A 24545-nucleotide genomic window follows, 5' to 3' on the forward strand; every position below is an offset into this window, starting at 1 on the left:
AACATCGGAAAATCATTTTTGTAAATATCTTTGTGTTTTAAATTTATCTTAGTTTATTGATTTTAGGGGGAGTAAATCCAAAAATCTGAAAATCCAAAAACATCGAAAAATTTCAAAAACACAAAAACAATAGAAAAGCAAAAATGAGTTTCCTGGCGAGCAAAAGAGAAAATGATAGTACATCAGTGGTCTATCCAAACCTCTTTAAACCTTAAATGTAAAACGATAAGCAGCTCTATATAAGATGTATCGGTAGGCTCACAATCATTTTAAAGTGTGTAGGGTGATATAAACTTAAATCGACTGAAGACCAGGTGGGAACCACTCATTGGCATATGGTCTTAGTACCGAAATTTCGTTTGATAGATTGCCGAGGTTCTGAGATATTCGGTCTTTATGCTGCTTATCAACTGGGTATCATGGTTGTATCTTTTACCGAAAAATAACGGGGACGCAAGTCTAGATCTTCCATGATACTATACATACGTGTACATAATACATACTGCATTCGACCTCAATAAGTGATAAACAATCACATGTCCAAACAAATAAGTGATAAAATATCACATTTTTCCGGGAGTCAAGTTCGTCTCTCTGCTGTACGAAAGTACTGACCTGTTCACGGACTTGCTCCTGTGCCCTCATGCATCGAAAATCAAGTTCCTCATCAATAAGTGATTATATCACATAGGGCTTGTTTTCAAATCAAAATAAGTGAGAATCTCACATCATATACGGTCAAACAGATGATAATCGGTATACTCACCGGTAAGATGAACCCTCGTGCATACCTTGATACGGGAATGTGTCGTGATGTGGATGAACACCGGTCGGTAAGTATAAATCATACCTTAACGTATCCCTTCGCCATGATTACATCTGATAAGTTGAGCTTAAGTGGACAACAATACCGATAATTGTTATAGGATGTTTATCTTAATGTTAACTAATTGAACAACAGGAGCGTTTTGGCATGACCGTACACTGATATGATTCTCTTACCCTCGATACTCGCAAAAAGAATGTCTGTATATATTTATTTACTGCTTTCAGTCTTTACATTTCAAATATTAAAAATACCAAAAAGATTTTAGGTGAGTTTTAATATAAACTTTGTAAAAGCCAAAAAGATTTTATCTCTACTTTATTTTCGATCGTACGATGTTGGAGCTCGAGTCTTGGTTACCTGAAACCTGAACGAAAACCGAATTGACTAAATCTTCATAAACGGTCAAAATTTGCAAGCTTTGAAAGTTATAAACTAAGATTGACAAATTTATTAAACTTTCAAACTGTCGGACGGTGTTTGATTGTGACATGGTCATTAGTGTGTCATTTTTTTATGCTAACTATATTCCAAGCAGTTGTTCTCATTACGCGTTTAGGTTTCTTGCATGTGCAGATTCTAAAGGCAAGGAGAACATAGTCGATGACAAGCTTCGGAATGAAGACACGACGTGAAGGCACTCAAAAGATGAACATGATCGAGTTGCCGCTGACCACCATCAACACCACAAGGATCTTAAGCATTGAAGATCAAGTCATTCACGAGCATAACTCAAGGGGGAGCTTATGTTAAGGGGGAGTTTGTCAACACACTTCCTACATGATACGGGTAGTTTGTTGATACACTTTCTGCTTTCAAGACGTGAAGACTTTGAAGATCCTCCGACATTGAAGACTTGAAAGGACATCAGAGTCTTGAAGACACGAAGATCAAGGATGATCAAGATCGAGACAAAGCTACAGCCAAGGGGGAGTTTGTTGGTGCACTTGTGTCTGTACTTTGTCTGTATTCGGTCACAGTGTAAAACGATGTCTTTGTTAGTTTTGTAAGTTTGACTGAATCAACCATCCTCCTGGTTTGACTTGGTCAAACAGTTAGAATTATGGTTGTAATTATCTGTCTCGAAGGATGAGAGATCGAAGGATGATTTAGATCCTTCGATCTGCTCGAAAGATATGCTTCGATGGATGCAGATGGACCTCGAAGGATATACCATCCTTCGAGGTATGCATGAATCCTTCAATAGCTTTCTGATTGAAAGATGATCTTTCGATCAGCAAACATGATCCTTCGGACAGACTTGCTGTGGTGAACCTTGGAACGCTTGCATGAATCTCTACCTGAATTTGATCTCGACGGTTTCTCTAACAAGGACACCGCCCCCAAAAAGCCACAGAAAACTTTGGCGAATGCCCTTTGTTGTCGAATCGCACAAAGATTGGGAGAAGATTTTCATTTGTCACCAGAAAGCCGTCATTAAATGCCTACAGAGGCCTCACGCTCAGGATTTCTTAACTGTTATTCCTATTGAAGGTTTGGGTCAACGTATGTCAACGGTGGAGTACCGATCAATCCTTAAGTACCGTTTGATGATCCCCATGTTCCCGAATGATGAAACTTGCCCAGTCTGCCAGAAAGCATGCCTGGATAAATACGGGGAGCATGCGTTACACTGTAGAGAGTTGCCGGGGTTTAAGTATCGCCATGACTTTGTGCGAGACGCGTTAATGGATATTCTCAGACGAGCAGGGATCTCGGCGAAGAAAGAGGCACCGGTTAATTTTCTGACAGACCCGTCGGAGGGGAGATCCACCCTACGCCCAGCTGACGTGCTAGTTTTTGGTTGGGAGGGCGGGAAACATGCTTGTGTCGATCTCACAGGTGTATCCCCACTAGCCGGGTTCCGGGAAAATGGGTTTGTGGCGGGGCAAGTGGTACTGAAAGTAGAGTCAAAGAAGGTGGAAAAGCACGCGAAAGCTTGTGAGGATAATCAGCATGCCTTTGTACCCCTGGCGTTTGACACGTTCGGCTCCTTGGCGCCGGAGCCAGTTCGGTTCTTGTCTAGAGTGCAGCGTGTGGTCCATAGCAACTTTTCGACCCCTCAGGGGCGGGGCTTTGTTTTTAGTAGATTAGGGTTTTCTATTCAGAAAGGGATGGCGGCACAGTTTGTTGCTCGTCTACCTGCTATCCTTATGTAATTTACCCTTATGATTGGAATGAAATAAAAATGCTTAATAAAAAAAAAAATTCAATAAAAAAATTCAAACACTTAAAAGAAGGAAAGAAAAACCTTATTGGAAAGAAAGTAAGACTAAGCGGTGTGGGGGATGGCCTAGGGCCGGCTTGGTGCGGCGCGGGGCCTGCACATTGCCCCCCTAGACCCGTCCCTGTCTTCTCCATCTGCCTTTCGACGCCCAAGCCGGGCCAAATTTCAAAAATATTGCTGTCAATAACGGCTAGTTTTCTAAAAGAAATTATTTACTTTTTTTTATAAATATTCACAATTCACCCCACTTTTCATACCAATCCAATCCAATCTCTCTCTCTTTTATAAAATTCTTTATCTTTTATAAAATTTAGCAATGGATCCATACAATCAAAACAACCCAAACCCGAACCCAAACCTAAATGTTTTCTCGGTAACTGACTACTAGCCGGTGATCAACCTTCAAAATTGAAGGCGCAACGTACCATGGACAAAAATCGAGGATGAGGCATTAGCTAAGGCGTGGATTAGTACGTCAAAATGCTCAATTGTTGTACATAAAAGTATATAAATTTTAAACTTTTTTAATATATAACTTTAAACTTTTTAATATATAAATTTTGTTACATTTTAAAAATATAGGAAACAACCAAACCGGCGATGGTTTTTGGAAAAAAATACTAGCAAAATTCCTTTTGATTATGGAACAAGGTCCGTATCAAGATCTCGATTCCGTCGCTTTGAAGTAGCGAAAGATGCATCCGGTCGTCAACCGTTTTTGTGGGTATTATAACAATTTATATACCAATCGTTCAAGTGGGTGGAGTGACGAAAGCATTTTTAAAGAGGCTATACGTAGATACGAAGATGAGCATGGGTAGGTTTTCCCACACGTCCGGGTATGGGAAGTTATGCGAAACAATAAGAAGTGGGCGCCAGTTCCAAACGAGGTTGCAAACGCTAAACAGATGAAAACCTCGAAGACTGGAAGTTATAGTGCGGGGGCTCGGACGCACGATGTTAGATAAATATAATCGACGAGCCAGAATTTGACGACGAAGAGATTGTAGTTCGAGAGTAGGTACGTCCCCTTGGAAGGGACAAAGCCAAAAGGACAGCGGTTACAAATAAACAAGCCTCATCCGGGGGCAGTTCGAAAATGGACGACTTGATGGCCCAGTTCAAAGCATACACTGAGTTCATAGCCCAAAAGGTAGACGTACGGGTAAGGTTGAAGCAAAAGGCAGCAAAACTAGAGGAATAGAAGATAATGACAACCGATATCAACACGTATGCGGAAGAAGACCGTCACGTTTTGTGTAAAATGAAAGAAAAGATCGCCAAAAAATGAAATTCTTAGGATTTTTAATTTTTAGCAGTCTAGGATTTTTTTTTTTAAGTTAAGTTTTTTTTTTTAAGTTATGTAATGATTTTATTTTATAAGTTATGTAATGTTTAAAAAAATGTTGAAGTTTTTTGAAAGAAAATAAAAAATATAAAAGGGGGAGGCCCATCCTCCACACCCTTGGTCCATCTTTAGAGCTGCATCCTCCTTGGTGTTGATGTTATGGGTGACATTGAGGCTCATCCTCAAAGGATAGGGCTCCTTCACACACCATAGTCTAACAAACTAAATAATGGAGGTTAGCTTGGATTCCGGGTCTTCTGTCCTTTTTTGCGTACCAAAATTTAAACTTTTCAATTACAAGATTTCAAAAACTTTGATTTTTAATCAGTTCTCAACTTCTCATTGAAGGGTCAAGAAGAGTTTCTCAAAAGGAGTCGGTGTTGTTAGCTTGACATACTTTACGATGTTTAAAAACTGTTCAGACCCATCAAACCCTGCTAAATCGACTGGTTTGAGTGTTTGACTGAGTTATGAGTAACACAATCTGGTTTACGATGTGAAAAAACTGGGTTTTACTGTTCAGTTTACGGTTTGAAACTCTTAGGATATACGACACCGACTAAGATTTTAATAAAAATAATTTTCATGTCTATGAATCAAACAATTAAAAACTTCATGCATATGTAATCAACAATAATTATACTATGCTTAGGGACGTCCTGATCATTTCGATTCTCACAAGGGTTTTTTTCGCAGATTTATTGGGTTTCCTCTTGAATTAGTGTATAGGCATTATTGTCTAGTGGAGATGAATATGATCAGATGGTTCCGCTGGTGATATGATTATACTTTAGGGGTTCGTCATATCCAAATTTGTCGTTCAAAAAAGTAATTATAATACGCAAGTTTTAATTAATCCAATCACCTTACCCTAAGTTTTTTTTTTCTTCACTTCTTTTGTAAACCCTTTTAATACTTAAAAGTAAGATGCTTAGTTTCTTCTTCTTCTTCTTCTTCTTTTTTTTTTTTTTTCTAAGCACGCCATTTTGCTAAACTTTCAAAGATCTTGAAACATAAAAAATGGTATGATCACATGTTAAACAAACGATCCAAACTGAATAGTTTTGGCCGGTTTGGCCAACCAGGTAGGTATGGTTTAGTTTATCCGAACACTGTAGTTACCAGTTGAGTCTTAAATCGTCAAAATTGACCGAACCAAACCATAAATATATCCCTATCATCCGTAATAAGTTATTTTACAAAATCATTCTATGAAGGAATAATTTGTTTTCTTTTTATAATAAATTAATCATGGTATTTGATAATAGGTTGACTACAGTATATTGTTTGAATATCTATCTATAAGATTGTTCAATGCAACGTACGTAGAAATTAAATATTGTAAAACTCTATTAAATAGGATTGACTTAGTCACGATAGAGAATCAAACTCATAGCCACTTATTCAATGAGTTGATGGATGATCCATTTTCGCTTAATAAAATGTTAAATTATTCTTATATAGATCGCTTAATAAAATGTAAGATTATTCTTATATAGAATTACCCCGGTATAGGGAGTTATAAGAAAAGTCTAGAGTCTTAATAAAATGTAAGATTATTCTTATATAGAATTAACCAGATTGTTTCTGTATGTTAAATCGTTTATGTTTGGTAATCAGATGGTTTCTTTTTAGAACAATTTTAGAATCATGATTTGAGTTATGTATTGCTTTGTTGGTAAAATGTTGGACATGTTTTACTTAAGTTAGAATTTGTTTTTGTTGAATGAAGTAGCGAAAACGATCCGCTCAATTTTTTTTAGGATTTGATAAAACCGAGCGAAACCGAGCCGATCGATTCAAATTCAATCCGAGCATGAGCATCACTTTTACGCTCAGTTTTGCAAATTTGATCCGCTCGGATCGGATCAGTTGTAATTTAATCCGAGCATGAGCAGACCCTCGATCAGATCGGATCGGTGCATGAACACCCCTAGTCTAGACCCATGATTTAAAAGTAATAATAAGAAATAAATTAGAACATAAAAAACAACTATATTTTTATGTGAGATTTTAACGTTTTCGTAGTGTATAGTTTTTATAAGGACACATGATTCTTAACTATGTAAAAAACTGTAGACACATTTTAAGGAATCATGTATTTTCATCTCACCGTGAGATATTACTCATCATCATACTCAATAATCCCACCAATAGCAAAGTTAAAATAGGGTCTAAGAAGGGTAAGATGTAGACAACCTTACCTCTACCCCGTAGGAATAGAGATGCTGCTTCCAGTGAGACCCCCAGCTCGATAGTAGTTTTGCATCAAGTCTTGGACATAAGGCACATAACACTCAGCAATTGTGACAAAAGCCGATTGCATGTACCCCTTGTCTTTCGGCTATCAACAGCCACCACATGATGCATGATTAACCGTCCCTCGCTTTTAACGTTACATGAAATTAGTAAAATAACGTTAAAATTAGTACACTTTCACTCCCCCCCCCCAAGGCCCACACCGTGAGATATTACTGAGTATGTTTATTAGTCGTATCATTCGCGCAGACATTAACCAAGTGGTCATTGGCGTATATATAACTGAGAAGTGGTTAAGAACACTCTAATCATGAAAAGATGTATACACAAGTATATAATTATGTGGTTAAACCCAGGATTACAAATTCCGATTACTTCTAAAAATTATCTTAGAAACTATCACTATCTCAAACAAAATCACTATCTTTTAATATTATGTTACTTGTCCAATTCCTTGTAAAGTTTGACGGATTTAACATGGAATTATATGTTCAAGCCTGGTGTGGGCCGGTTAGCGTGTCCGGTCATACACGTTTTGCACCAAAAGTCTTGATTAAAAACTACTTTAGAATGAAATTTGATATAGAGTGATGTAATGTTCCTGTTTTTTTTTATCGAAAGAATGAGCATCTGGAGTTAGTTTAGTGCCTAGACAAAATCATCGTACTAACAAATAATTGTTAAGAGTTTCTTATATATTTTTGTTAATTTATTTCATTTATTTGCCACCGATAGTCATGGGCGGACTTAGAAGGTTAGTAGGGGTAGCACGGGCTACCCCTCAACCCCGTCTCCGCAGTGTAAAAATACCCCTTAACTCCATTTCCGTAGTGTAAAAATGCCTCTCAACTCTGTTTCCGTTATATAAAGGATACCACTGATCCTAAAACAAAAAAAAAAAAAAAAAAAATTAGGATACCTCTAACTTTGTGGCTAGTTCCGCCACTGCCGATAGTTCGGTATTAATAATAGTTTTTAGGTTAATAGTAAAAGAGACATTTACAATCTTAATAGTTATTCGACGTGGATATCGTAAGCTCAAGATGCAACTTTCATTGTGTAAAGTGTGTGTATAATTTTACTATTAAAAAACCTTAATTGCTGCCTATGTTGATGTTATATTAATTGCTAGAAGAACGAGTATTAGTGTTATTCAGGACGAGTCACCGATCACGGATTATTAATGTCAACACGCGGCAAGGATAGCGTTAGTGGCCGGAAGAAAGAAGGCCCTTTCGGCTGTGGAATCACTAACTCACTAACATCCCTCTTATGCCATGATATGTGTGATCTCTAATCCGAAAGGTGCTTCCGACGTTGCCAGATCTCACGCTCCTACTTCTTCTTGTCCAGATGTATGCAATTATTTTTATAGAACATTTTTCTATCGTCAAAACACTACTAATCAGTTGTGCAATGTATGTAGATTACTGTCTTACAAGAAAATTTACATACAAAGGTGCAGAAGATACATAGAAATACGAAGGCGCAAGAGACAGTCTTTCACCCATGGGACCAACTTTTATAGCGCAAGAGAGAGTTTTCACCGATGGTACCAACTTTTACCAGCGGATTCGTTCGTTGATGAAACTCGTCTATTTTATAGTGTATCAATGAGATTAAATATAATCCTTTTGAAATAACATAAGTCATAAGAATAATCCAGTTTTGTTTCTTATGAAAACCGAAGTTTATGGTTTGGTTACGATTTTGTATTTACTGAAAACCGAAAAAGCCAAAAATCCGTTTAGTTTTAAATGCTTGTTATTGAATTTATGGATTATAGATCTTTATATTTTATAATGTTAAGTAAACTTATAATATTTCACACATGACGTAGCCCAAATGTCTAATAAGTAGACACGGAGAAACTCATGTTACAGAACACCGCCTCATTCCTGGCTGAAAATTAGTTATTTTGTTAAACGGCAAATTATAACTACTTCTAAAATCTACACCACTTGTCTCCAATGAGATTTAAACCTTCATCACATAGGAAAGGGATACCATTACAACACCTTGCTAATATATTGATACCATTACGTTACAACTTACAAGCTCTTTGGTAGTTGAAAATCAATTAGTTACATGAATTAATTAAATGATATACTCTTTTAAGTTTATTATTTATAAACAATAACATATCGTGTAATGATTTTTTTTACTTAGCAAGCAACATCTAAGTTTGGATTTAAAAACATCTCCATAAAACATAGATATTGGGAATAGCCCAATGGTGTTGGTGAGTTAGATAAGGTGTAGGATAGTAGTAGGTCATGAGTTCAATCCCCATGGTGTGCAAGTTTAGCCATTCAAAAAAAAAAAAAAAAAACATAGATTAATTAATGCGGACATGTCAGTTGAGTTTTATTGGTTATGGAATTCAACTTATTGACTATTTCTCAATTATCGAAAGACTGGATTATAATTACATTTTTTGAAGTATTATACCCTTGTGTTAACATCACGGAAATTTCAACCCTTTTCAGTGAAATTAAAGTAAATAAATAAAAGTTAAGAATATCAGTATAAATGGAGCTTCTAAGTCCTTTAAACATGTCTCAAAATATTTAACGAGGTCTTTGTAATAATGTACAAAATCAGTTTTCCTTTTGTATTGGTTTTCTTTCTGTTTTTGTTTGTTCTACCTGCCTTTTCTCATTTCCAGTACCCTCATTTACAACCAAATGAGTTACCGAATAATAGCACAAATCAGTCACCTTTCGCCTTTCTAAAAAACATACAAGGGTGTCGTAAGGGTGAGAAGGTTAAAGGCCTACGTGACCTTAAACTCTATCTTAGTCATTTTGGATACCTAAACTACCAAAACAACCCTAATGTGACGAATCCTAAAGAAGATAGTTTTGATGAGGAGCTTGAGGCGGCCATCAAAGCGTACCAAGTCTATTTCCATCTCAATGCCACTGGAACGTGTTGGTGCACTTGTGTCTGTACTTTGTCTGTATTCGGTATATAAACGATGTCCTAAGTCTGTAAGTTGACTAAGTCAACCATCCTCCGGATTGACTTGGTCAAACAGTTAGAAAGATAAGTGTCTGTCTCGAAGGATAGCCTCGAAGGATACTGTGGATCCTTCGAGGTGCTCGAAAGATATGGTTCGACCATTAGTCCTCGAAGGATGATCCTTCGAGGTACATGTTGATCATTCGAGCTTGTTGTCATCGATAGATGATCCTTCGGACCATCTATCGGATCCTTCGGACAGGACCTGCTGTGTATGGGTATATATACTCATGCAGTGTGTTAGTGTTAGGCAGATGCACACATAGAGAGTTAGAGAAACTCTGCTGAAAAACACACACACACATACTTTTGAGAGTTTGCAAACAGATTGTAAACATTGTGCTTGTAACCGTAAACCTTCATACGCATTAATACAGTGGTGTTAATCGGTGAACTTTGTGTGTTCTTGTGTTTGTTCTTGCTTCATTCCGGTTTGCCTACTAGCTTGGATTCCGCACTTGCTAGTGGGTTAGTATAACAAGGTTTAGGTTTGTTCTCGATCCTCCGAGAAAAGGGACATACAAGTGGTATCAGAGCTTGGCTCTTTACCTTGTTTAAAACCGGGTTGTTCGAGTTCTTGGTGTGTTTGAACACTTGGTTTAGCACCCGTTTTTGGTGGTTTTCTTGCTTGTTTTAACTGAAAAACGGTTTCTAAGCCTTCGGGAGTGTTCAAGGTTGGGTTGGGTAACTTGAAAACTTGTTTTTAAGTGACTTTGATTTTTCCGGCCATATCTCCGGTGTGTTTCCGGTGACCAGATCTTGTTGATAAGGTTGCCATTTTGGGTAAACTTTTTGAAAGTCAAATAGTTGGTGAAAAAGTTGTTGACAGAACCATCCTTTCTGCCGAAAGTTGGCTCACCAACCACATCAACTTTTCACCAACCTGTCGTACTTTTTGTCAGTGTGTCAGAGCATTTGAAAGATATCCTTCGATATCGAAAGATATCCTTCGACATCTTTCGATCAAAGGCAGCTCGAAAGATAAGCATCTTTCGTTTAGTCTTTCGGAGTCTAGGCTTTATCCTTCGTTGTTGGAATCTTTTCGAAAGTTGGTTGTCCGAAAGATAAGGATTCATCTCGAAAGATAAGGATCCTTCATTGTGAATCTTTCGAGATCAGTATTCGAAAGATATAGATCTTTCGAACTGTGAATCTTTCGTGATAATCAGTCGAAAGATAAGGATCTTTCATTGAGAATCTTTCGAAGACTTTGCTCGAAACTCAACAGTAATCTTTCGATCACTGTTGATCCTTCGAACAAGTCTTGTTCTTTCGATCAGATTGCATCTTTAAATTGTTGTCTGTTTGTTGTTAACAGTTTGTGGTGTGTAGGTTATTTGTTAATTTTTGATCAAAATGAGTTGCACAAGTCCTTGGGATTGGAGTACGGATCCACAACCAGATCTGAAACAGATGTCGATGGCTGAATATATGACGAGTGCCATACCTAAACAACAACAGTCAATAAGTTCATGTCAATGGGCTTTGGTATCCAATCAAAGTCAAAGTCTTCAGAATCTTCTGATTAGTGAGAGTGAAACAGGCAGTAACAATCGTCCACCAAAGCTGAATCACATGAACGACTTTCCGTCATGGAAAGGCCGCTTTCACACATATGTTCAAGGACAAAGCACCGACCTTTGGATGTGTTTTGTCAATGCATTCAATGAAAGTCTTGAAAGTAGAGCATCCACTTCAGAAGGTTACGCCAACATGCTTGAAAATGACAAGAAGGCTTATGAATTGGAGAAAAAGGCCTATGCCACTCTTACTCAAGCACTCAACAAAGACATCTACCATCAGTTTTCATATTGCAAGACCACGAAAGCATTGTGGGATGCCTTAGTTGCTAGAGGAGAAGGCAATGCAGCTGCTCGAAAATCTCGGCATGATTTGTTGAAGAAAGAGTTTGAATCCTTTCAGTTTTTGGAAAACGAGACTCTGAATGATATGATCACACGTTTCTATCATTTGATTAGTGAAATGTGTGCTTATGGAGTTGTCGCTACTCAACCAGACATGGTGAATAGGTTTGCTGACGCCCTACCCCCAAAATGGAGTTCGTTTATTGAGCTGTTGAAGCATACTAAAGCTCTAGAAACGATTAACATCTATGAGTTCATTCAGAAGCTGGAACATAAAAATGATGAAGAAATTAGGAAAGCAAGGCGTGCTCCAGCTCCTCAGAATACAGAAATGTATCTTCCAGGATTCGATGCTTTGGCAAGATCCGCTGCAGCTCAGCAACAGCAACCTAAGCTGCAGACTGCGTTTGTGTCCAATACAAGTTCAAGTTCCTTTCCGTTTCCTCAGTCAACAGCTGCTCCACCACAACCTCAATTCGATCCGAGGTCTTACATTCCTGTTCCAACACAGCCACAACCACAACCTCAACAACAACAACAGCAAGCTCACTATACAAGCAATCCTCAACCTCAATCCCAAAGTCATCACACAATCCGAGTCGACAACTCAAATCTTTCACACCTTAGCATTGAAGTTGCTAAAGAACATATGGAGATTATCAACACCATGGTCAGTGCATACTGTGGTTTGGTAGCTGGTCAGCTTGGAAACATCAACATGACCAATGAAGATTATGATCAGATCGACAAGGAAGAAATGGAGTTGATGGATATTAAATGGGCTTTTGCTAGTGCGGTTAGAAGGGCAAAAGATTTCATGGGACGAACTGGAAGAACTTCGTTGGAAGGAAAGAAAAACACGAAGTATGGGTTTGATATTAATGCCGTCACGTGCTTTAACTGTGGCGAGAAAGGGCACTTTAAACGTGAGTGCACTCGACCAACAAAACACGGCAATCACAACCCTTTCAGAAACCAGACGAATGTGAATGCCCAACAAGAAAACCGTGAACGGAGGATGGTGGCAGTGAATAACAATCAAGGACAGCCTGGAACTACCAATCACAATCGGGCTTTGGCTGTTCAAGCTGATGAGGGATGCGACTGGTCAGTCCAGTTTGGTGAAGGTGACCAGGGAAGTGGAACTGCTTTGTATGCTAAGGTCATCGAGCAGGTTCATAAAGAAGAATCTTCTGGGAGCGATGACAGATCTGGTTATTCTGGCAGTTCGGATGAAGAAGGCTCTGTTTCTGGGGATAATCACTCAGAGCCTGATGAGGAGGAAGAAGGTGAAGATATTCAGGATCTTCTGAATGAAGCTGATGAGCTTAAATGTCAGAAATCAATTCTGATTAGGAAGGCTGCTGCTACATCAACGGAAATGGAAAAGCTATTTTCTGAAGATGGAGCTTTTTCTTTTCAAACTGCCTTTATGGCAAATGGTTCAGCCTCTACTAGTCAGGTAACTTCTGAACCTCCTGCTCCTAGTATTTGTAAATCATGTGCAGATATGAAGCTTGAATCAGAAAAGCTTCATAGTCATAATCAGAATTTGGTTATTGAACTGTCAAAATGCCAAGAGGCAAACATGGCTTTAACCCGGAATGAAAAAGAATTTAAATCTGTAATAGAAACATTAAAGAAAAATGTGTCCGAGGTTAACAAAGTAGTTTACCACAAACAAGTAAGTATAAACGAATACATTAACCTTGTGGAAGAAACTAAGAAGCAATTAGCCATTGCCCAATGCAAGCATGATGCGATCAAACAGAAATTGGATAGTTATTCTAACTCCCAGTTTGTGCTTGATCACATAATTGACGTTCAACAACTGAAAGGGAACGTGAAAGGAGTTGGGTATAAGGCATGTCCACCTCCTTTGATGAGCAACTATACCAAGATGCCTGATGAAGAAGAAATGCCTCGGTATGAACCCAGTGTGCCTTTGAACTTTGAGGAATTTTCTACTGGCCTAGGGTTCAAACCGGACAGTTCTTCAAACACAGCCCCTAAGGAACAAGAAACTTCACCATCCATGAAACAAAGTCCTCCAATTATCGAGGACTATGAGACATCGGATGATGAATCAGAAGTGGCTGTAAGTGATCAGGATAAATCACTTAGCAAGATGAAAGGAGTAGATATTCCACGAGAGAATCACATCCTTTGTGATCCTGATACTCCTGAGGTTCCATCTGTTAAGAAGGAAGTGATTGCTCCTGTCAAAGTTGATGAGACAGGTGTGTCTACTGTTAAAAGCAGTAATGTGTTGTACACTTTGGTTGGAGATAATAAAATCTACTCAGATCATGTTTTTCCAATTAAAAATGTAAATAAATCTTTGATTGACAAAGTCTTTGAAGACAATACAAACAAATTTTTGGGAAAAACACTTCCGGGAATTGTGGTAACACAATGTGATCCAATTCCTAAGGCTGAGATTAGAAAACAGTTTGGTAATCAAAAATCTCCAACCACTCAACAACCGACTGCTTCTAAGGGTAAACAACAACAACAACGAGCTCCAAAGCCAAAGGCTAAGGTTGAATCAAAAGGAGCTCATTACATGAAGAAAGGAAAAGATGTTAAATTTGTAGCATCAAAAGGTACAGATAAAATTGAGACTTTTGAAAACAAATCAAACACTGATTTTGTACAACAAGTCAAGATTTTAAAACGTAACAGTGATAACAATTACACCCAACACACAAACGGGTGTGATGAAAGAGCAAGTACCTCAAGTTCTACAAGTTCAACATCTGGTAGTCGATCAAGTTCTCCTAAGTCTGTTGAAAGGAGAACTTGCTTCAAATGTGGAGAAATTGGGCACATTATCAGAAACTGCCCAAATGCTCCAAAGAAGAAATTTGTTGAGAAAACTCCACCTAAAACAGTTCACCCTCAACGTCGGTCAGTTTCACCTAAACAAGATAAACGAACTGTAAAAGAACAAGAAACTAAACAACGACGTAAGAACATAAAAACTGTTGAAAAAGCTTTAAAATCTGAAGTTAAAACAGTACAAAAGGAACCAAGTGTGTCACAATCTGTAAAACCAGAATCTTCAAAAACTGGTAGGCACAGACAAACTTGGTTACCTAAGTCGGGTGACAATTCAGGGGGAGCAGTTGTTCTTGAAAACCATCAAGAGATAGAGCTTACGTATCGTGATGCCAAGGGACGACCCAAGACCACTAAGGCTTGGGTCCCCATTCTCAACTGATGTGTTTACTTGACATGTGCAGGGTGTTCTAGGAGGAACTATTAATAGTCATTGGATTGTTGATAGTGGAGCATCCAGGCACATGACTGGCGACTTACGGCTCCTGTATGACGTGAGAAACATTAGAGGAGGGTATGTTGCCTTTGCGGGTGATAAAGGTGGGTACATCACTGGAGAGGGAAGCATCTCCAATGGTATCGTGTGTTTTGATAAGATCAATTATGTGAAGCAAATTGATCACAATCTTCTAAGTGTGTCGCAAATCTGCGATAAAAAGTTCTCAGTGATTTTTGATGACGCTGGATGCTATGTGCTGAAACCTGGATTCAAAATTCCACAAGAATGGATTCTCTTATCGGCTCCGAGAGTTAATGATCTTTATATTCTCGACATGAGCCAGGCGATTACAACATCTGCACAAGTCACTTGTTTTGTCTCAAAAGCCACAGAAAAGGAGTCTATATCTTGGCACAGAAGAATGGGACACATTCACTTGAGAAAGATGAACCATTTGGTGAAAAATAATCTTGTGAATGGTGTGCCTGTAAGAAGTTTTCATCTACAAGATATCTGTGTCTCGTGCCAAAAGGGGAAGCAAACAAAGAAGTCTCACCCTTTGAAGAAAATCAACACTGTCAGCATGCCTCTCGAACGTCTTCATATGGACCTTTTTGGACCTATGAAGCACAAGACAACGTTTGGTGATGCTTATTGTTTAGTAGTTACTGATGACTACTCTAGATTTTCTTGGGTATCTTTTATGGCACACAAGAGTGAAACTCCTGGCATCCTCAAGGATCTTCTTACAATGTTGGAGAATCTCTATACGTTGAAAGTGAAAAGGATCCGAAGCGACAATGGAACTGAATTCAAGAATCAAGTTATGGATGAGTTTTGTACTTCTAAAGGCATTCTTCATGAGTACAGTTCTCGTTATACTCCACAACAAAATGGTGTCGCTGAGAGGAAGAATCGTACGATCATAGAAACTGCAAGAACAATGTTAGTAGAGTCGGAACTCCCTATTCAATTCTGGGGAGAGGCTGTATCGGCTGCTTGCTACACGTTGAACAGAGTTCTTACAGTAAAGAGACATGGCAAGACTTGCTTCGAACTCCTTCAGAGAAGGAAACCGGATCTTTCTTACCTTGAACCATTTGGGGCTCCTTGTACTATGATTGAGCCGGATGGAAAGTTTGGTGCAAGAGCTATCGAGGGTTTTTTCCTTGGATATGCTACTCCGAATTTTCGTGTTTGGAATCTAGCTACCAAAAAGATTGAGCTATGGAGCGAAGTTAGGGTTCAAAGGTACACGAGTCCTGTTAGGGCTCCGGGTGATCCGTGGATGTTCGATTATGATGGGCTATTTGACTCCTTCAATCTGCCAACCTTTGACGAAGAATCAGCAGCGGCTCGAATGTTGTTGGAAAGTGACAACGCTGCTGTCTCGCCATTGGTTAGACCTATTGTTGTTGACCCTCAAGCTTCTTCGTCCGTCAACAATATGGTTCAAAATGAGGTTTATGAAGATGCTGCTGATTATAATGACTCTTCTGAAGATAATGAATATCATGATGCAGCCGAAGGATCTTCAGCTCCAGCTGCTCCTGTTCAAGGTGCTTCTGTAGATACACCTCATACGCAGAATGTAGACACTGCTGAAGGGAATGCATCCACCTCTAACCACATTCCTGGTGTGGAGTTGGTTGTTGATCTTAATCTTACCAATTTGGGTATCAATGCTCGTGTGCCAGATAATCCTGAAATGAGGATTCACGATACCCATCCCCAGCAGAACATAATAGGAGATGTCCATCGCGGTGTGCAGACGCGTAATCAGCTGAGAAACAACCGGAATGCTGGTTTCTATTCAGCTATAAGAGAATCTGGTCAACAGAATGACTGGTCCTTCGTGTGTTACGTGTCACAAGAAGAACCAAAGTCGTGGAAAGAAGCATTGAAAGATAGTGCTTGGGTTGAAGCCATGCAGGAAGAATTACAGCAATTTCACAAGCTTGGTGTTTGGAAGCTTGTTGAAAAGCCTGAGAATTACAAGAAGATTGGCACTCGATGGGTCTTCAAATGCAAGAAAGACGACCGTGGAGTGGTTATTCGGAACAAAGCTCGTTTAGTCGTTCAAGGTTTTCGTCAGATAGAAGGGATCGACTACAACGAAGTCTATGCACCAGTTGCACGTCTGGAAGCTATTCGGATCTTTCTGGCTTATGCCTCATTCAAAGGATTCAAAGTGTACCAGATGGACGTCAAAAGTGCATTTCTACATGGTGTGGTTGAAGAAGAGGTATATGTCGAACAGCCTCCAGGTTTTGAAGATCCTGTCCATCCCGATCGGGTTTGGTTGCTCAACAAAGCTCTCTATGGTCTTCATCAAGCGCCACGAGCTTGGTATGCAACCTTATCTACATATCTGTTGGAGAATGGTTTTCGAAGAGGTCTTATCGATTGTACTCTCTTCATCAAAGAACAAGATGGAGATCTTCTTCTGGTACAGGTATATGTTGATGATATTATTTTTGGTTCTACTAATGATGTTTTGTGTAGGAATTTCGAGCGCATCATGCAGGATAAGTTCGAGATGAGTACTATGGGGGAAATGAATTTCTTTTTGGGCCTACAAGTACAACAAACGGAGTCTGGGATATTCATCCATCAGACTAAATATGTTGGAGACATCTTGAGCCGGTTCCAGATGTCCGATGCAACGCCCATTGGTACCCCATTGCCAACTAATCACGGAATTACTCCTGACTTGAAGGGTGAACCTGTTAGCCCCTCATACTATCGCGCTATGATCGGATCCCTTATGTACCTCACAGCATCAAGACCAGATATAATGTACCCAACGTGCCTGCTTGCCAGATATCAAGTCAACCCGAAGGCCTCACATCTTGCAGCTGTCAAAAGGATTTTTCGTTATTTGAAGGCTTACCCAGACACCGGTCTGTGGTATCCTAGGGATAATAACTTCGACTTGGTCGCATTCAGTGATTCTGATTTTGGCGGATGTAAAATCGACGGTAAATCCACAACGGCTGGATGTCAGTTCTTAGGAAATCGCCTAGTTACATGGCAGTGCAAGAAGCAGACGTGTGTCGCTACATCAACATGCGAAGCTGAATACATTGCTGCCTCTAGTTGTTGCTCACAAGTTCTTTGGATCCAACAACAATTGCGGGACTACGGTTTTGAATTCCTAACTACTCCTATTTACGTTGATAATTCTGCTGCTTTAGATATCACTAAAAATCCTGTGCAGCATTCAAAGACCAAACACATCGAAATCAAATATCACTTCATACGTGATTGCTTTGAGAAAAGGCTAATCGATGTTGTTAAGGTCCACACCGATGACCAACGTGCCGACTTATTTACCAAAGCTTTTGACAAATCTAGATTTGACTTCTTATTATTGGTAAATGGCATTAAGGTCAAGCAAGAGTAAACCAACATCGGAAAATCATTTTTGTAAATATCTTTGTGTGTTTTTAAATTTATCTTAGTTTGTTGATTTTAGGGGGAGTAAATCCAAAAATCGGAAAATACAAAAACATCGAAAAATTTCAAAAAAAAAAAAAAACAACAATAGAAAAACAAAAATGAGTTTCCTGGCGAGCAAAAGAGAAAATGATAGTACATCAGTGGTCTATCCAAACCTCTTTAAACCTTAAATGCAAAACGATAAGCAGCTCTATATAAGATGTATCGGTAGGCTCACAATCATTTTAAAGTGTGCAGGGTGATATAAATCTTAAACCGACTGAAGACCAGGTGGGAACCACTCATTGGCATATGGTCTTAGTACCGAAATTTCGTTTGATAGATTGCCGAGGTTCTGAGATATTCGGTCTTTATGCTGCTTATCATCTGGGTATCATGGTTGTATCTTTTACCGAAAAATAACGGGGACGCAAGTCTAGATCTTCCATGATACTATACATACGTGTACATATTGCATACTGCATTCGACCTCAATAAGTGATAAACAATCACATGTCCAAATCAAATAAGTGATAATATATCACATTTATCCGGGTGTCAAGTTCGTCTCTCTGCTGTACGGAAGTACTGACCTGTTCACGGACTTGCACCTGTGCCCTCATGCATATGAAAATCAAGTTCCTCATCAATAAGTGATTATATCACAAAGGGCTTGTTTTCAATTCAAAATAAGTGAGTATCTCACAGCTTATACGGTCAAACAGATGATAATCGGTATACTCACCGGTAAGATGAACTCTCGTGCATACCTTGATACGGGAATGTGTCGTGATGTGGATGAACACCGGTCGGTAAGTATAAATCATACCTTAACGTATCCCCTCGCCATGATTACATCTGATAAGTTGAGCTTAAGTGGACAACAATACCGATAATTGTTATAGGATGCTTATCTTAATGTTAACTAACTGAACAACAAGAGTGTTTTGGCATGACCGTACACTGATATGATTCTCTTACCCTCGAAACTCGCAAAAAGAATGTTTGTATATATTTATTTATTTACTGCTTAACTTTTATTGTCTTTCTTTTAACCAGTTTCGTCGTTTGGTGCATATCAGCACGACATTAGCGGTGATGTCGTTTGATAACACTCAAAGGATTTTGAATTGTTGTCTTTCTTAATATTAAAACACACCTAAAATCTGTTTTAATATAAACTTTATAAAAGCCAAAAAGATTTTCTTTCTACTTTATTTTCGATCGTACGATGTTGGAGCTCGTGTCTTCGTTGCCTGAAACCTGAACGAAAACCGAATTGACTAAATCTTCATAAACGGTCGAAATTTGCATGTTTTGAAAGTTAAAGACTTAAATTGACAAATTTATTAAACTTTCAAACTGTCGGACGGTCTTTGATTGTGACATGGTCATTCGTGTGTCATTTGTTTATACTATATTCCAAGCAGTTGTTCTCATTACGCGTTTAGATTTCTTGCATGTGCAGATTATAAAGGCTAGGAGAACATGGTCGATGACAAGCTTTGGAATGAAGACACTACGAGAAGGCGCTCAAAAGATGAAGATGATCAAGTAGCCGCTGACCATCATCAACACCACAAGGATCTCACTTCATAAAGATAAAGTCCATTCACGAGCATAACTTAAGGGGGAGTTTGTCAACACACTTTCTACATGATACGGGTAGTTTGTTGATACACTCTCTGCTTTCAAGGCGTGAAGACTTTGAAGATCCTCCGACAATGAAGGTTGAAAGGACATCAGAGTTTTGGGAACTCGAAGACCAAAGACCATCGAAGTTCAAGACGGGTCTACATCTATAGAAGATCAAGACAAGATCAAGACAAAGCTACAGCCAAGGGGGAGTTTGTTGGTGCACTTGTGTCTGTACTTTGTCTGTATTCGGTCTGTATATAAACGATGTCCTAAGTCTGTAAGTTGACTAAGTCAACCATCCTCCGGATTGACTTGGTCAAACAGTTAGAAAGATAAGTGTCTGTCTCGAAGGATAGCCTCGAAGGATACTGTGGATCCTTCGAGGTGCTCGAAAGATATGGTTCGACCATTAGTCCTCGAAGGATGATCCTTCGAGGTACATGTTGATCATTCGAGCTTGTTGTCATCGATAGATGATCCTTCGGACCATCTATCGGATCCTTCGGACAGGACCTGCTGTGTATGGGTATATATACTCATGCAGTGTGTTAGTGTTAGGCAGATGCACACATAGAGAGTTAGAGAAACTCTGCTGAAAAACACACACACACATACTTTTGAGAGTTTGCAAACAGATTGTAAACATTGTGCTTGTAACCGTAAACCTTCATACGCATTAATACAGTGGTGTTAATCGGTGAACTTTGTGTGTTCTTGTGTTTGTTCTTGCTTCATTCCGGTTTGCCTACTAGCTTGGATTCCGCACTTGCTAGTGGGTTAGTATAACAAGGTTTAGGTTTGTTCTCGATCCTCCGAGAAAAGGGACCTACAGAACGCTTGATGCACCAACAGTGTCCACAATGGCCACGCCTCGTTGTGGTTTTCCTGATAAGAAAACTCATCAACATGGTAATAAAACTTTACATACAGTCTCTCATTATCAATTCCTTCAAGGTAGACCTAAATGGCCCAAGGGAAAAAGGCATCTAACTTACGCTTTTGGATCACTTTTCCCTACCCGATTTATGCCTCCTGTTGCACGAGCTTTTAGAAAATGGGCTACCGCTTCTCAATATTTTACATTTTCAAGAGCTAGTACTTATCAAGGTGCCGACTTAAAGATTATTTTCGCACGTGGAGCCCATGGAGATAACAGCCCCTTTGATGGGCCTGGTGGAGTATTGGCTCATGCTTTTGCCCCTACGGATGGAAGGTTCCACTATGATGCGGATGAGCGTTGGGTGGTTGGAGCAGTCCCAACTGCTTATGATGTGGAGACTTTGGCTTTACATGAAATTGGACACCTGCTTGGACTTGGTCATAGCCAATTCTCAAATGCAATAATGTGGGCTACCTTTAGCCCCGGAGTAACAAAAGGATTGAATTCAGACGACATCCGAGGGATTCGGGCTCTATATGGCAGTTAGCTGGCTCTAAAAGGAAAGACAAAAGGATATGTATAAAGAATGGTGATTATTTCTAGGGCATCGTGTATTTTTTCCTTAAACTGTAACATAAATAAAACATTGTGTGAATGTGTGATATATGGTTATGAAGTTTGTCTGAAGGTTTGATCGACTTGTAATTCAGATTGTTATGTTTGCAATAAATATATCTTGTTCATTTTGTTTCCTCTCTAGCATTGATTTATGCTCCTTCCAAATTACCCGAAAAATCTTTTAGTCAGTAAAGTTAATAATTATACAGTTAAACACTCTCGATACTAAATTATATGTGATGACGTGCTGAACTACATATTCATACACGTATTCTTAAGGCTCCCACTATTCTCATGTTCCTACATCTTAATTCTCACACCCTTTTTCACTCTATCTTTCTCTATATATATCTATGTATGTATAGATAGAGATAGAGGAGAGGGATGTGTGGATATTAACGCCCATTTTTAATAATCATGGGTGTGAGAGACATACATATATGCACATATAATTCGAATTCGTATTTCCGGGTTGGTTCAGTTCATTCCAAAATTCACAAAATTATAACTCCGAGTCAGGTTATTTTTATATATTACAAGGAAGATAAGCTTGAAGTACTTGTCACGAATTCATATAGAGAACATTTCATTTCTTTACCTTTTTATTTTTATAATAAGCATGGTATTTGATATATATGATTGAATCTAAACTAGTAATTAAGGCTCTTGACAATTGGTTTAATAAAAAATGTGTATTCATTAATCAAATATGTAAGATATGTCTCCAATAATTAATGCTTTTCTTCCTCTCAGTTATTCTTAGATGAAACTTCTCTGTTGAAAATAATGTAAAGTTCATTCATATACTATATGCTTGGTATATTGAGATGGTTATTGTCCTGTTATCATCTTTGGGCTAATTGTTTAAATAGCCTGCATAATTGTGGCCCATGTGGTTTGTTATAACATTTGTTTGGTTATTACGTCAGTTTGTTGCAAGTTGTAACAGTTGATATGATAGTCTGAGGGGACAAAGTGGACATATTGGAGGGTTGCGATCATCTCTCTTCATATTATTGGACTAAAGTGTAACTTCAGATATTATTGCACAGATAAAAGGCTATCATTAGTTCACTTTTTTCTCCATTCAAGATAGTCGCTCCACTCAAGTTTTGATCAGATGTAGATTGGTTGCGAGTCTTGTTCAGCTGATGGTCCGATTGTGTTTTCAACACCATAGAAGGGTTGAAGATCTTGTTGGTTTATGTATCTTGTATTGTTGAAGATCTTGTGGATCTTCATATTTTGGTATTTTCTATATCCTCTGTAAACCAGACTTGTATGGTCTGGTTATTGTTGATCCTGTGTTGGATCTTGTTGTTTCACATTTCATTCTATGATCAACAGATGTTTTATCTGTTGATCATGTATTTTGTATATGTTGTTTTTTGATCTCACATATTGTGAGATCTAGGGTTTGGGGGGTGTTTTTCGGTTTGGGTAACTAATAAGAGTTTTATGTCACGTTTTGTCGCTTCTCATGTGTTCTTTGTTATTTCTTGTCACACCTCAACCGATGGCGGAAACATCGGGATGAGACGAACAAATTGCTCAAAACAACATAACACTATTGTGACAATAAATTATTAAATTCATTTCATAAATTGTAAAGTGGGGTACATAGTTCCAAATAAATAAACATAACATTCAACAATAATCAAAAATGCTAAGTGGGTTTCTAATGTCCATCCTAGCTTGATTCTTGTTTTCTTGATCATTCAACCTGCAATATGTATTAAAATAAAATCAACAAAAGCATGTTGGCGAGTATACAAGTTTTCATACATAGCATAGTACGTGTTTAAAATGTTGCTCATATCCAAATGTGAAATACAATATCATATTGACAGTATACTCGAAACGATGTTACTCTACGTGTCCAAACCAAAGTTTAACGCAATTAAAGTGCCTACCCAAAAGAGTATGGGTGGTTTTAACATAGATTAACCTAACAATACCCGTTAATATAACGAGAGGGGCGTTTCTCAACCTATAGCGCTACCATTGTTAGGGGAGGCTTGTACGAAGTTAATGAACACATAGTCATGAATGTTTACATTAGCATAACATGTCTAACATGATTAAAATGTATCACATAGAGTAAGGATAGAGTGTGCGTAAAATGTTTAATGTGATTGTGATGTTTGATATAGAATACATATTGCACCCAAAAGTGAAAAAATAGAAAATGGGTCATGTATACTCCACCTTGATTGCGTTGCGCTTCTTGTAAGGACGCACGAGTAAGGATTGAGAATCCAAGAGAATGAGAACATACGAGAGCGTTTATCCTAGATAGGATAAATAACACATGACGATCTAGTTAATATAAAAAGAACATAATTCCTATTATTTAGGTTTCACAACCTGATCATTTGTATAGTTAATCTCATAATAACCTACTAATATTATATAGGTATTATAATAAATTGTTAATTATAAGTTAAATTATTATTAAGTTTGATGATTTTATTAATAACAAATTAGAAAAAATAAAGTAAAAAAACTGTGTTATATGGATAAAAGATTAAAAGAATAAATAAAAAAAAATGAATTCATTAGTTATTGATTAATTCATATACATGCTGTTAACTGAAAGGTTCGGATATTGGTTTAAATATAAAAAAAAACATATATATATTAATTTGCAGCGACAAAGTACGAGGTGAGGATCGAACACGCGACCACTAAGCAACATCTCCAGATTTGATAAGTTTTATACTTTTATTTCACAATAACGCTAACTCTAACTCGTGCAGTCATCTTTTTCATATAAAGACGACCGAACATACTGTTTATATATATAAATTCCTTTTTTTCCGATTAGTTTATCATAACAGTTAATTTGAGTGTTTAAACGAAAGTAACGGAATATAGAACGAGGTATACCGAACGAAATGAGATGAACTAGCTTTCTCCGGCTGGTTCCCGTTGCGAACTTCGAACTCCGGCGACTTCTGATCTCCGGTGAGGTGTAGTGGTAACAGAGGTTGTTTGCGTGTGAGTAGCGATGTGAGAGGAGTTGTGAGGATGGAATGGAGAAGAATGGTGCGGTTTATATAGTGTTCGATGTAACGAACCGAGTCGGGTTGCTGGCCTTGATTCGTGATTGGAAATTATAAGGTAATAAACAGTGTAA

The 24545-nt window shown here is 38.3% G+C and overlaps 1 protein-coding gene across 1 annotated transcript; it reads left to right on the forward strand.

Annotated features, from left to right (window-relative positions):
- The first annotated feature begins 9250 nt into the window (after positions 1-9250).
- On the forward strand, positions 9251-21374 carry LOC110902229 (metalloendoproteinase 1). Its single transcript, XM_022148939.2, has 2 exons — positions 9251-9591; positions 20741-21374. Exons 1-2 carry the CDS (start codon positions 9251-9253, stop codon positions 21333-21335), a joined length of 936 nt encoding a protein of 311 aa, XP_022004631.1. The 3' UTR covers positions 21336-21374.
- Positions 21375-24545: the final 3171 nt, after the last annotated feature.

Source organism: Helianthus annuus, chromosome 13 (genome assembly GCF_002127325.2).
Source record: "Helianthus annuus cultivar XRQ/B chromosome 13, HanXRQr2.0-SUNRISE, whole genome shotgun sequence".
Classification (NCBI taxonomy): Eukaryota; Viridiplantae; Streptophyta; class Magnoliopsida; order Asterales; family Asteraceae; genus Helianthus; species Helianthus annuus.